General features: G+C 37.9%; 1 protein-coding gene across 6 annotated transcripts in view; it reads left to right on the top strand.

The window, feature by feature from the left end:
- Positions 1–14,891, top strand: part of HGF (hepatocyte growth factor) — an 88,521-nt gene that overhangs the window by 33,215 nt on the left and 40,415 nt on the right. For 4 of the 6 annotated variants that reach the window (XM_061582161.1, XM_061582160.1, XM_061582165.1 and 1 more), the window contains exons 3-6: positions 873–985; positions 1,730–1,844; positions 5,176–5,318; positions 5,765–5,885. In XM_061582161.1, the coding sequence (XP_061438145.1) occupies positions 873–985; positions 1,730–1,844; positions 5,176–5,318; positions 5,765–5,885 (492 nt within the window). The remainder of the gene's footprint in view (positions 1–872; positions 986–1,729; positions 1,845–5,175; positions 5,319–5,764; positions 5,886–14,891) is intronic. The other 2 variants (XM_061582164.1, XM_061582163.1) reach the window with 1 other exon arrangement.

The raw sequence follows: 14,891 nt of genomic DNA, 5'->3' as shown, positions 1-14,891 counted from the left end.
GCATTTCTATACTGATTGTGCTACATATTGTCACGCCCTTGAAAATTGTCATCCCCAGCACTGGTCGTATATCACTTGGAAAGTCTGCTGTCCCCTCTTTCAAAACACACACAACCAGGAACAAGATAAGGCAGTGGTTTTCTACTAAAATTAGGCAAAAGTATCTGGCCCAGTTTTTTTGGCATTTTGTGAAGGGAAAGTAAAAGTACCTCCCCCTTCGAGATTTATTTGATCTTTTCTTTTTTTAATGAGGTATCTTAGGTTTATTTTCATTGATTCTTTCTTTCGTTCACTTTATGAAAAGCCTTGCTGCTTCAAGCAATGGCTTGGCTGAACTCAGGCACCCAGCAGTGTTCATAGGAACAGAATGCCCTTGGAAATGATGCTACATAATAACTTAGCATTGTTCCCAGAGGCATTCTTGGAGGGTAAGATGCCCTCATGTGATGTCAGTGAGGACAGCCATAGCACCCCTCCCTTCCGCGAATAAACCTGGGAACATGTTACATCACCATCATGTGTGTGATTTCTGCTCTGTCCTACTTTTACAGCCCTCTAACAATGATTAGAAAATAATACCTGATTTGCATTCGCTGTACCCAAGCAAGATTTCCCTGAACCTGCTAGTCATTCCCATATTTAAAGAGGGGGATGGATAGTGGATTCAGGGAGGTTCAGAAAACTGAGGATAAACCTTTGGATTTGCTTGGGCCAGATGATACATTCTACTTGTCAAGGGCCTGAGAGTCTGTCAGACTGAGACTTCTTCCTCCTGTACAGGGTTGGATGTCTGGTCAATGCCATTGTGGTGGTAGCTGTTGCCCTCTATTTTAGTAGAGTTTTACTACTTATTCATCCCATTTTCTGCACAGGGCTTTTGCATTTGATAAAACTACCAAACGCTGCCATTGGTTATCCTTTACTACCCTAGAAAATGGAGTGAAGAGCAGGCAAGACAACGCATTTGACCTGTATGAAAAGAAAGGTGAGTTGTTTAGTCTCCAACCATAACACAACAGACAAGAAAGCTTTTCTGAGTGAACAAGCTAGTATAATGTCTCATTAGTAATTGTGATTTCCCCACCTCAGTTTTAGTTCTAAGGCTTTAGAACAGGGGTAGGGAATCTTTTTCAGTCTGATGGCCAGATGGGGGACTGACCTGCCCTCTTAGAAAGAGCAATCCCCAAAGAAAAAAGTCATCTAAAAGCTCTTTGTTTCCTGTAGTAAAATAACTTCTGCAGGAGAAGTGAAAGCTGAAAGCAAGGGAGAAATTAATGAAACTAAACAGAATATTTTCTTTTGGTCCAGTAAAAGTTTCAAAGAGTGCATATAGATAAGGCCAAGGACTTGCACATGGCCAGTGATTTGTTGTTGTTTCCTTTGGTCAGCAGGCCCATCCTTTGAACTGATTTTGACTCTTGCCTCTGTGCTGTTTGGCGATGAGGGGCTGCTATTTGAGTAACAGAAGCTGAAAGCCCCCTTTGATGCACAGAATTAGTTGCACAATTCTTTGGATCTTGGACAAAACGTTTAACAATTGTACAACATTTTAGATTGTTTTTATTGTATTAGCCATGGGCAGTGGGCATAAAGCAAGATGCTTTGACCTTTATTATGCATGACTACTGCAAAAGTGTAATAGTACAGTTGCTAAAATTTATGCATTTCTATTCACTAATAAAATGTAAGGTTCTCCATTTATCTGGGTTTTTTTATTGATCTCCAACAGACTATGTTAGAAATTGTATCATTGGTAAAGGAGCAAGTTATAAGGGAGCCATATCAGTCACAAAAAGTGGCATCCAGTGTCAGGCATGGAATTCCACAATACCTCATGAACACAGGTAAGATTGATGGGATCACAAATCACAAGAACTCTGTCTTATATAACTCTCCTGCCAATATTTTTCCTTTCACTGAGCATATGAATGAATGGACATTTTACAAATTCAGGTCCCTGTATGATGTATATGATCTATTATTTATCTATCTGTTTTGTTATCTATTTATCTACCTATCTATCTAGTTTGTTGTATTCACATTTTATTTTTAAGGTCTATACTTATATATAATTATATATATATATATATATAATTTTATATATAAAATTAGAGTGGCCCTTGGAAAGTGCAATACATAAAGAGGGCAGTGCTATATGTTAAAGAAGGGCAGGATGGAGGACCCTAAAGCAGAGGAAGTGCTTAATTTTCATTAATGATAAATAAAACTATTTGCATGAATCTTGAATTTTCTTTTCAAATATTGAGGATAATTCATAATTTTTGTTCAAATTAGTTGAATTTATGATATCCCAGTATATTGTAAGAAGGAATAACTGAAGACAAATTACTCTAAATCTAAAATAATGGTATTTGGAGACCATTCACTGAAATATAAATAGCAAATAGATAACATATAATACATCAGGTTAGATTTAGGTTCTTGGGCATTATCTGTGAAGAAAATATAACTTAGAAGCATAAAATCATAGAATAGTAGAGTTGGAAGGGGCCTATAAGGTCGTTGAGTCCAACCTCTGCTCAATGCAGGAATCCAACTTAAAGCATAGAAAGTACATAAAAAATCAAGTATTCCAAGAGTGTCTGGAGGTCCACGTTCCTTATTCCTAATTTGGAATTTGAAATATGGGGTAAAATAATTTTATATAGGATTTGTAAGACAAAATGATTTTATATAGTAGATTTTATTATAAATTTCTGCAGCAGAAAGAGTCTGTATAGTAGCTTTTATTGTAACTTTCTTTAAAAGAAATTTTCTCTGGATATTGTGAAGGCCAATGGCTAGTACAATACAGTTGATAAGCACTGTAGCAATTAATTTAAAACTACTTTTTAAAAATGCCCTTCCCCTAGAATTGCTTCCTCCCAACATTTTTTTTGTGGTGGTTAGATAAATGTGAGACCCTAGGATCAATACACACTTACCTGTGACCTCTACAAGAATGCCTTTGGAGTGTGCATGGTTGCAGGTGAGCAGTGTTCAATATGCAAACACTATCAGCACAATTTTCCACACCACATGTAAGTTTGGAAGCACATTTTTGAATCAACCAAGAAGCTGCATTAGTAGTCTAGCTCAGTCATGTTTCAGTATGAGCACTGCCTGCTTGTGAGGTTTGTGACATTTTCACATGCTTCCAAGGCAGCTGCCCATGTACCACTGACAAGCAAGAACTGGCTCTTGGATCCCAGCAAAACTTTGGAAAGCTAGTGGACCTGATTGGATTTCATCTTCCAGAACTGTCACAAGAATATTTCTGTGCTATATGAAAAGCTGAATGATAACATATTTAGAGTAATCTGGATTGATGCTGCTGGCTTGTATTTAATGCTTTTCTTTCTGAAGCTTAGGACTTTCTGATGAAATTGGTGGGGGAGGAAATTTCCATAATACTCTAATACACAAGGGCATACTATTGTTAAACACATATATGCAATATAATTCTCCATCAGAAAAGCTTTCCTGAATTTGTCCTTAGCGAAGAGGTTATGAAAGAATTACACAATTGATAGAATGGAAGGGTAAATAAGCAAAACTACAGACTACAAATGAAGGGAAGAAAAATACCCTTTCTGTTCATTCCAGCAAGCAGAAAAAAGGAGTCAATGTTAGTGTATTGCACATAATCAGCATGTAAAAACAGCACCTAATTTGCACATTATGAGCCCTCAGTATTAGCATTAGTATTATTTAGATTACCCATTTGCCTTTTACCATAAGGTCACAGGGCAGTTTACAACAATGTAAAAACACAATATTAAAATAAGTTAAAACCATCAGACGAATAGAGTTGGCCCATATATGTATTATGTGTATGGTGTCAAAAGACAGAATAAAGAGGCACAGCTTCAGCTTATTGCAAATGACATCCTAGATAAAAAATAAAGTTGCATATTTGGCAACGGGATGTTGGCTCCAAAGGATGAATGCTCTATTTTTGTTTGTTTATATATTTGTCTCTTAAGTGGAGAAACAAATTTTAAAAGAATATTTGGATATCATAACTATGACCAAGGAAGAAAGCATTGATTGAGGTTGCACATTACTTAATAGTGAAACCATCTGACTTGCAATTAATTTATTGCATAAACAGAATGTAGTAGTCTTCTTGGGTTAGTTAAGGGATTAGATTGTCAGTAGCAGATGACACGGTGGGGCAGCAGCACTCACCGGTCCTCCTGCCAGCAGAGGCACTGCTGCTTACTGGGAAGCAAAGGGATGTGGCTGTGGGGAGGTTGGCATGGTGCAAACACACTGGTGAAACCAATCAGGTGCTCCTCCTGGTGCATTTGCTCCACACTGATCCCATCTCCTCCCCACTCTCGCTCCTGGTAAACAGCAATGACTCAGCTGTCAGGAGGTCAGGTGACTGCTGCTACCTCAGCAAGCTATCCACTACTGTATTGCTGTTAAATGTTTGTGATTGTATAATATGTATTAAGGCCTTTCATACCATACCTCAGCTAGGGCTAAAATTAGTGAGTCTAATTTGCATTTGTAAATAAAGATTTGCATTTGTATAGAAAGGTGGAACTCCCTCCCCTTAAATATTAGACAGGTGCCATCTCTGTTATCTTTTCGGTGCCTATTGAAGACCTTCCTCTTTCAACAAGCCTTTTAAGTTGAGATCTTATCCCAGTCTACTTCTGTGTTGGAATTGCTTTTTAATATGTTTTTAAGCCTTCTTTTTAAACAATATGTTTTTAACCTTTTTTTTAAGATCTGTTCAAACCTTTTAAAAAAATGTTTTTAAAGTTTGTTTTAATGTATTTTAAGTCTGTTTTTATGATGTCCTAAAGTGTTTTTAGTACTTTTGTTTGCCACCCTGGGCTCCTGCTGGAAGAAAGGGCGGGATAGAAATCAAATAATAAATAAATAAATAAGTTTAAGGTTTTAATCAACAGTAATTGATGCAGTATGGCTTAAGATATTCTTTGCTGCTGTTTGTCTACATTTGTGATAACTACTTTTTACTGCATAATTTTAGAATGTTGCTTTTAACTTTTGCATGAAAGTAGACAGGCAGGTAACATTACATAAGTGAATAATTATATTCAAAGGAGGAGGAGTCAGATAAACAATTTATGAAGATACTACGGTTCATAATAAAGCTTGCATGCTCTTATACTGTAATGATTGTCATTTTAAAACTAGCTTTTTGCCTTCGAGCTATCGAGGTAAAGATCTTCGGGAAAACTACTGCCGAAATCCCCGAGGAGAAGAAGGTGGGCCCTGGTGTTTTACAAGCAATCCAACGATCCGTCATGAAGTCTGTGACATTCCCCTGTGTTCAGAAGGTAACAGCCTGGATATCACCTATTAGCTGATTTCAGTTTTATGTGAAGAAAATTGTTCTGAGTTAACTTAAACTTTACAAATATTACATATCACAAATTTCTGTCTTTTGGGCAAGTGTGCAGCTCTGATTCTAATAATCATAAGCAAATGTTGCATATTTGCTTAAAGCTTCACTCAAAGTCAAAGTCAAACTTTGTGACAACCTAGGCTGTCTTTTTGAAACTCTTGCTTTCTCTTGAAAACTTTTTGAATGTTTTGGCTTTGGAGGAGTCTCCATTTTTATATTTCACATAAGGAAAAATTTGATGAAAACTCTAGTCTTGATCCATTGAACCTATCACTGGGTTGCAATTTGATTGTATATATCTTTATCTGCAATATTGGAATGAAATGCTGCGCTGTAAGTCATCATGCCAGAAAAATAGTCACTGTTCTGTGTTTTCAGTTGAATGCTTGACGTGCAATGGGGAAGGCTATAGAGGCCCTATGGACCACACAGAAACTGGCAAGGAATGTCAACGCTGGGACCTTCAGAGACCACACGGGCACCCATTTCGTCCAGAGAGGTAAACATGCTCTTCATTTATTTCAAGGAAGTGCAGCTTGTGAATTGAGTTATATTTACTATAGGTCTGTCTTTATATCACAGAACAGTTACATTGATGGTGCCTGTGCATTATAGGGGGTCTTGGAATCATTAGAATGCTTAGTGGGCATCTGTCCACTTTTTTCCTGCAATAATGGGATTTCATTCATTCATGCATTCATTTACTATAATGATTTTACCTTGTCTTTCAAACGAGTTACAGTATATAAATTATACAAAAAGCAGAAATGGCATAAAAATCAGCAGAGATGAAACTATTTGAGATTAAAGAACATGAGAAAATAAGGTCTTTGCCTGGCACTGAAATGACAGCAAAGTTATTCACAAAGCGAGCTTCTTGGGGGTCATTATTTTGCTTCCAATGAAAAGGCCCTTTCTCCAGTAATGGCACCACAGATGATGGGGTAACCTAAGGGTCGTTGTTGAAATTTTATTGTATGGGCGGGAACATTCAAACACAGGCAGTCCTTCAGGTATGTTGACCCCAAGCTCTGAAGTCTTTAAAGGTCAAAACAAGCATTTTAATTTGGGTCCAAAAATGGCTGGGCATTTTATTAGGAGTCCTTTATCTCAGACATATTTTTTTGTTGGGTACTTTTGAAAAGTGAGCTGGGTGTAGGAATATTGTCACCTGTAATCTGAGTAGATGGTGGAGCTCTCACTCAACCCATGAACATCCATGTGTCAAACCCAAACCAAAGCCAGTGGTGATTCATACATTTGAATGTTGCTTAATATAAAGCCTATGCAATTTACCATGTACTGTACTGAATCTTGTACAATCCTCATTAATGTTAATGAATTTTGGGCTACAGCTATACTTACTGTTGTAAGTTCTCAAACATCATCTTAACTGATTACTGGAAGTAATTCACTTTTATGTTTGTTCATAAAAACATCTAATTAAAAACAGAAGGTAATCTAAATAGTATAACTGGCTTTTAATGAGTGAGTGAAAGAAGAGAGACCATGCACACACAGGTACAGGGATATCTTAAAAACAACTTTAAAGTAGCTTGTTATCAAAGGCACTAAAATAATTGCCAACATGAATTTAATATTTTTTTAACAGCATTTGAATAGCACATTTTAAACTTGCCTATCTGTTTTTATGGGTTTTAATTTGGTATGGTTTAAATTTGTATACTTGTTTTTAATGTTTTTAATTGTTGTAAACCGCCCAGAGAGCTTCGGCTATGAAGCGGTATATAAATGCAATAAATAAATAAATAAAATTTACTTTTTCAAACTTATGTCTACTAGAATACTTAACCTTTAATCTCAGATTTTTGATCCTCTGCCTAAGAAAGCTGTAATGTGTTTTAAGCTAAATGATCTGATATTTATCTCTCCCCCACCCCCAAGCCAGTGTCTGTATTAACAAATGGCAGATGACAATGTTTATTGCTTTGAGTTTGGGTTTTGGACTGTTACTTAAGTTGTTTCTGTATTTATTTAAGTGAATTGGTGAATCAGAGCCAATGCAAAGGATACTGTAGACTAAACAATTTTGTTTTGTTGATACAATCATATCTATCAAGTACATAGTGTATAAGAATCTTTTTAAAAGGGGCCAGTCGAGTAGATTTAGGTCATGCAGAATGGTCTGAAGGTATCCGTGCCACAGATGTGCATTGATTTAATGGTTATTCCTTCTTTTCATGGAATTGTAGTTTTGTTAGGGGGACTAAGAATCCCTGACAGGAAAAAAAATTGGTGAACAATTTTCTGATGAAGCCTGACAATTAAACTGGAATAAAACAAACTTCTATTTGCAGTATAGATATTTCTGTTGTGTGGCATAGAATAAATCTTTCCAGTTGCATGTGTTGCATAAGTTCCCTTAAATCTTTAACTTTGAACATTGAGCGCAATCTACTTACTCCTGAATAGTCCTGTTGACTTTCAATAGGACTCCTTTAGATAGGATTTCATAAACTGTTGCCGTAGCTCACATTGGAATGAACTTTTACTCATAACAATAACTCTTAATAAACTTGCACATACATAAAATTGTTATTGCTTCTATTGTTTCGGTTGGTAGGACAGTTTTGTGCTCAGAGGACTGGAAATAAAGAAATTGGTATTCTGTTTTGTGTCCTTCCACATACATCCTTTGTGACTTTGAACTTATCATTCTCATTTTGCGCTTCACTTGCATAACAAGTGATATTTTCTGCATTGTAATTTACATGGAAACCAGTTGCCATTGGAATTGGTATACTTGTTCACTGACTACCGTGGCCTGCCAACAGTTCTACTTTTTTATATCTTGTCTGATTCCTGACTCAGGCAGAAAAGTAGGTGATGACAAAACCATCCTTTCCCCATAACATGTATTAATGGAACTGCTTGATGTGACGTCTTTACATGATGAGTTTCCCCACCCCTGCTCTGCATCATTGTGGAAAGGCCTACCTCTTTACCACTGCTGTTAGCAACTAATTTGAACCACATTGCAGATCTCCCACATTTTCAGCCGATTAGTGTTGGTCCTCTTGATTTTATTAAGGTGTTGAAATATTGTTTTGAGGTTTTTGTGATAGATTATGGTTTTCAATTGTATCTTACTGTACGTTTGATAAGTGGCTTGGGATCAGTTTTTCTTGAAAAGCAGCAAACAAATTCATTAAACAAAGAAACAGGCTGCCATTGGTGGGGAAATGAAAGAGGGAAATGTGTGCCATGATAATATCACATCCTGTGTGTCCATTGATAATATTACACATTACAGGAGACAGGAAGGTAGCTTAACATGGGGCTGTGTTTTGTTATAGTTTTTGGTGACAGGCCTCTGTTCCAGATTATGTCCATTTTCACCCCATTGTATTATTACCAGTTAATAACATGAGCTATATGCAGAAGTTTTGTTGTTGAGATCCAAGTATCTTTCCTGAAAGTAGCAATTTGTATAGTCAGGACTAGGATATCACATTTTCCCAGTACTCCAATTGCAACATTTTGTTGCAGGGGAAAGTATTCCTTCTAAACCCTCAGCCACAAGATCAGTTTTAGTAGTGAATGCCGTCTGCCTTGATATAGTGAACACACTTTCAATAGTACCTATGGCACAGTTAGTGATAAGCTAATAAATACCTGCAATAGTTGAACTGAAAATGGCACATGTCTAATAGTGCTTCAGCAGACTAGTTTTGACTTTTTGAGGGTATGGGTTGAAATCAGAGCTTGGAAAAGTTACTTTTTTGAACTACAACTCCCATCAGCCCAATCTAGTGGCCATGCTGGCTGGGGCTCATGGGAGGTGTAGTTTAAAAAAGTAACTTTTCCAAGCTCTGGTTGAAATGCCATGAAAATATGAAAACCACGTAGAGCATGTCACAAAGAATGGACCACAAGCAATAATAGCTGTTTGTCATACTACATTCCGTGTCTGCTAATTACCTGTCTGTATACAGCCACGGTGGCCTCACATAGTTTAATTCTGCTGAATGATAAGAAGACTAATATGGGAGTTTCATTGCTAAACTACATACAAGAAATGTAGAATATCATGGTGACATGTCATTAGATCATATTGAGATATTTTCTTGATAGGAAAAGACTTTGAAACCGTGTATTTGAGAGCGTTGTGGTCTTTGAAAAATGTGTCAGCGCTTTTGGATTGTACATTGCAGATGCGCACTCCAAGTGCACTGATGGAGTCACTGGGACTGGAGACCTACATGAGTGTATGTAATACCCAGTGAGATCTGAGGATTCTGGGAGCACTGTGTCAGCACAGTAGGAATGCATTTAGGCAGCACACTGCTGCTTGTATGAATACAAATTTCTGTCCTAGCAAAAGGAAGCTGAAGCTGGGTGGGCAATTAATAACAGAGGAGCAAAGAAAAAGCCAGTTACTGCACAGAGGGCTGTGGTGATGGCAATGATAGTGTAAGAGTATTCTAAAGCAATTAACTGTATGCTTCCTGTATTTTCTGCCTTCATCCTGCAAGTGATAAAATTCAGCTGGAGAATGTAATGTAGTTCTCCTTGCCCCCTGTTGACTAGGAAGGCTGTGCAATCTGCCAACAAATCTCGAGAAATCAGGCTTAGAAGCAATTGTGCCGTTGCTTTTTAACAGTTCTGGTGTACCCCCAACCAAACCTCTGAGCATATGTTTCAGGAAGACATGGTATAGCAATGTATCAACCAGTTTTTGTTTTGTAGTTCTAGGTCATTACAACTTAAATTCACTAATAGGCAAAAAATCTTGCAGTTTAAGAATGTACCTATAGCCAACAGATATTTCTATCAAAATTTAAAAAGCAGGGAAATTGGGCAGCTATAGTGAATGCACCAGGGGAGCAGGAGACCTAACCTCCTCTCTGAGATATTGTACTGCCCTACACATTTGTAAAAATGTAAACACCATATGGGTTGGTCTTTCACAGTCCAATCCACTTCCTGTGTAGCTTGGAAGAATTTGGTAACATGTGCCTCTGAGCATATGGTGAGTGGTGGCAACACCTGCCATCTCCAAAGATGGAGAATTACATTTTTGTATGTTTGCTGGTGTTCTTCTTGCTTTGCTTCTTTCCTGTGTTATTAATTTTTCTACAGAGCATCTAACCTAGAAAATTTTATTTCGCTCATTATTTATCCTAGAAATCTGTGTCAAATTTATTTTTATTAATTTCAAAGCCTTTTTATTAGTCAGTGTCATGCGATAATGAAGACAGCCTTTTGTGTTTCAAACTGGAGGTTATGCTCTATTTCTATTTTGGGTGCATTAACAGTTGAATTTGAACCTGCAGTTTGATGTAAAATCAGATTGTTTACAATATGTTGCTACTTCAGCAATGACTCTTTCTGTTGGAAAAAACAAACTTGACGTGCCCAAGATGCATGTTTTCAGCCTGCTATGCTTAAACAGCTCCATTTAAGGAAAAGTGGGCATGGTAACTTAAAAACAGAACACACCTAGAATTTTGCTAGAATATATTTCACCTCCTACTGTTTTATCTTGTGCAAACTGAGACACTCCTCATGTCCATTGGAAACTATTCTGCAGAACAGTCAGTGCCATTATTCCACAATTGTTTTTGGAGGGTTTTTTTAGTGTTGCGAAGTGTTGCTGTACTTCACATATTCACAGAAACAAAGGCAAAAGAAAATTATTTACTATAGGAAACTTCACTAAAATTGCAAAGTAAATCAAACATGTTCAAAGTGACTATCTGAATTAGTGACGATTCTTCCCTGCTAAAACAAGATCAGCACAGCGCATGTCTTGTGTTTGTTATTTGGGCTGATTGCAGGTGTTGCCACCACTCACCACATGCTCAGAATTGGATGGGTGGGCACTGGGCAGAGGTGAAGCCCCTTTCTTTTCTAAAAGGAAAACATTCTGAACAGTATTATTCTTTTTCTACAGCAGGTACATGTAGCCTCCCAGCCAAATGTAAACCAAAGCTGTCCCTGTTCACATCCACACCAGACATTTATTTCACTTTAGACAGTCATGGCTTCTCCCAAAGAATCCTGGGAAGTGTAGTTAGTGAGGGTGCTGATAGTTGCTAGGAGAGGCCCTGTTCCTCTCAAAGAGCGTTAATCAGAGCAGCTGACTGTTAAACCACTCTGGCCACTGGAGCTCTGTCAGGGGACTAGGAGTCTCCTCTTCACAAACTATACTTCCCAGGATTCTTTGGGGGAAGCCATGACTGACTAAAGTTAAATAAAGGTCTAGTGTGGCTGTGGCCCCCTGATTTGACAAGCCCTGCAAACGGCAGAAGATGAAGGTCAGAGTATGGGGCAAGGTCAGTAATATGATTACAGGTACTCTGTGAACATGGCTGATTTTTAATTAATTTCAGCAGATTATGAGAACTCTGTCAGAAAAAGGTCCAAAGGGGTCTCATTTTTTCTCTTTTTACACTTTGAACTCTTGATTCTCTCTTACTGTTTTGTGTATCACCATGAAAATTTGGAGGGTTGTTAAGCAAGCGTTACTGAGTTCAGGACTATAGTTTTGTAAGGTTTTGCATTGAAATGAGCATATGGGAAGCATCAGAATGGCACGGGGGTATTTTCAGTTTAACATTGCAGAATGCGAAAAATCCATGCTGACTATAGTATACAGCCACTCCCATGGCTGTTTAACTATTCACATATGGATAGCACATCATCCTGTGCATGTGCTATAAAGAGCAAAGGCCAATATGATAAAACTAAGTACTCCATTTTAAAAAATCAAAACTTGTTAATGTGTTGCATAAGATTCTGTTCTCCTTCTGTAAGATATTTTCATTGCTCTCATTAACAAAACAAAACAAGTCAAAGGCAGCTTGATACTGAGAGAGCTGTATTTGCTAATCAGAAAATCTCAGGTTATTTTTTCTGACTTGATCCCCAGACCACCACGAACCTGCCCAATCTTAAATATTGCAGGGGCATTGTTAGTGCTTTAAGTAGGACATGCTGATTTCAGTTTAATACCTGAAATGTGATGACAGAGTGGTATTGAAAACAGAGGCTTAGTGTCTAAGGTAGACCAATTTAATTCAATGGATCTAAGTTGACTAACTGAACTCCCTTGAATTCAGTGGGTCTGCTCTGAGTATGTCTTAGTTAGATACAACCCTGTTTTCTACACCATTTAGTCAGAAACATCTAGATTCATTTGCACAGATATTTAGCATCATAGTGCTAGAGGCTTCACCAGAAAGTTGCATATGTTGTATGATTCATCAAAGCCAACGTTTTTACTTCTCTCAGCAATTCATCTCTGAAAATGTATCTCCAGGGTATGTAAACAAAAGCACATGATGTGTAGTCTAATAAAATAATTCATGTAGATTACAGAGCAAGTGTCTTTAAATGTTTTCATGGGGGGGAGGGCAGAGCTTGGGATATGCAGCCTGGCCTCGATTAACAGCATACGTTTTAGATTTCAGTCACTAAATGGAAATGTCAGTTATACTTGGGTTATTAACTTATTATAGTGGCCACTAAATAGCAGTTTAAGTAGTAAAATAAGAGTGGGGACCTGAAATTAATAACCCATTAACGCTGAGCAATACCCTGGAAGAGACTTTCTATCCACTGTTAATCACAAATGCCTGGAATCCAGGGATAATGAGTACTGATGGAGAACATTAAATGTAATTGCAAAAAAGAGGGGGGATCCACAAAAAAGAAATGTTACTACCTTTTAAAAAGCTTCTAGTCCGTTACAGCTGGATGCTGTCTTCATGTAGTCAGACTGAGTCCAGCGGCGCTTATTGTCAAATAAGTGTGCACAGGATTGAAATCTGAGAAATCTACTTTAGATTGTCTCCCATAGTAGGAGAGAAATATCTGGTGGAAATAGAAGGGATAGCTGAGTGATATATTTATTTTGCTAGCCAGATAACATGTTTGTTGCTAAATGATTTCTGGGCATGCTGGTGCTAATTTATTAAAGATCTGAAGCATGTGCTTAAGTCCTAAAAGTGAACATTAACAAATATTTGTTTATATTATGAGTGAAGACTAGAATACATGGCATCTATATGATTAAGTGCAGAGTAATGGCCCCCTTTTGACCAAAAGAATGAGAGAGGGTGCTATATGGAAACATAGGGTGGTAGTCAAATTCTGTCCTGATAAGAGCAATATGTACTGCTGTGTCCTGGCCCTTTAAGTATTCATGCACGAGCGTTCCTGAGTATATGAGTTGTATTGATGTTTAGTTCTGGGCATTACCTGCTTTTCACAAGATCATACAACAGGAAAAGCCCACATGTTGTCGAACTCCAACTCCTATCAGCCCCAGCCAGCATGACTAATGGTCAGGGATAATGGAAGTTGTAGTCCAACAACATCTGAAGGGTATCATATTGGCTATTCTTGTTCTAGAGGAGCTCCTACCCATTGGTATTTCATAACATCTGGGTCCCTCTTGAGACTTAGACTGCAATCCTTTACACTTATATGGTAGTAGTTCCCTTTGGAGTGAGACTTCTAACAGCATAATTTGCTATGGTTGCGAAAGGACAGACCTTGGAAGGATATGGATCTTTGAAAATGGCCCATTTTTCAGTGGATCAGCTACACTAAACTACAGTAGTGTTCATGGAGATCAGCTCCTTCTGTTGATAAAACATTATGCGGCAAAACCATTTGGTTTTGTTGTGAGAAGCCTTAACCTTGCCTTCTAGGGCAAGGTAAGGCAATGGTGGGGAACCTCCAGTCTGTGGGCCTAATTAGGCCCGCCAGACCATTTTGAGGTAACCACACCCACCTTTCCTGGGCTGATGTCATGTATGATATCAGGCACAGGAAAGTTCAAGCTGTGGCTTGAAACTTTGGGCTACGGCTAAAAGGAAGAAGAATGAAGAGTTCACTCTAATTGTGGTCCTGATTCTTTACTGATTCCGTGGTGAGGTTAGGTGATTGATGGGCAGAGCCTCCACTGGGTGGCCCATGTAGTGTGGGAGAGCTCAGTATCCAACCCACCAGCCAGATCCTTACCCCTGCTATAGAGAAAGAAATATGGTTAGTCTTAGCTCTATATAAATTTGTGGAAAAGAGGCAGGCAATTGTAAATCATGTTTCTTATGCTCATAAGGGCTACATCTGCTAGCAGTTTTGGAAGGCTTTGGGTTCAAAGGAAGTTATACAAATTCCCTGAAAATAATCAATCACCTGCAATACCACATATAATAAATGCAACATAAATAATTATTTCTAAATGAAAATGCTACTTGTTCAAGAAGCTGACTGTTATCTCAGTTTTTTTCTTCTCCTTTCAGTAATACCACGAAGAAGGTATGGAAGTAATTAAAAGGGGGGGGGAAATCCTGACAAGATAAAGGAGGGCAGAGGAAAATTGCATTTGTTCTGGCCTTTTTTCCTTGCAGTGCTGGAAATGAGGTCGTGGCCTCAAAATAAGCTGGCTTCTTGAAATAGAACTATCATTAGCATGGAGTTTATTGAAAATAGCTTCCAGTTTGAACCCAGGGCTGTTGAACTATAGAAGAGC

This window comes from Rhineura floridana, chromosome 8 (genome assembly GCF_030035675.1).
Source record: "Rhineura floridana isolate rRhiFlo1 chromosome 8, rRhiFlo1.hap2, whole genome shotgun sequence".
Lineage (NCBI taxonomy): Eukaryota > Metazoa > Chordata > Lepidosauria > Squamata > Rhineuridae > Rhineura > Rhineura floridana.
The sequence above is the reverse complement of the archived record's forward strand: the minus strand, read 5'-3'. Positions and strand labels throughout refer to the sequence as shown.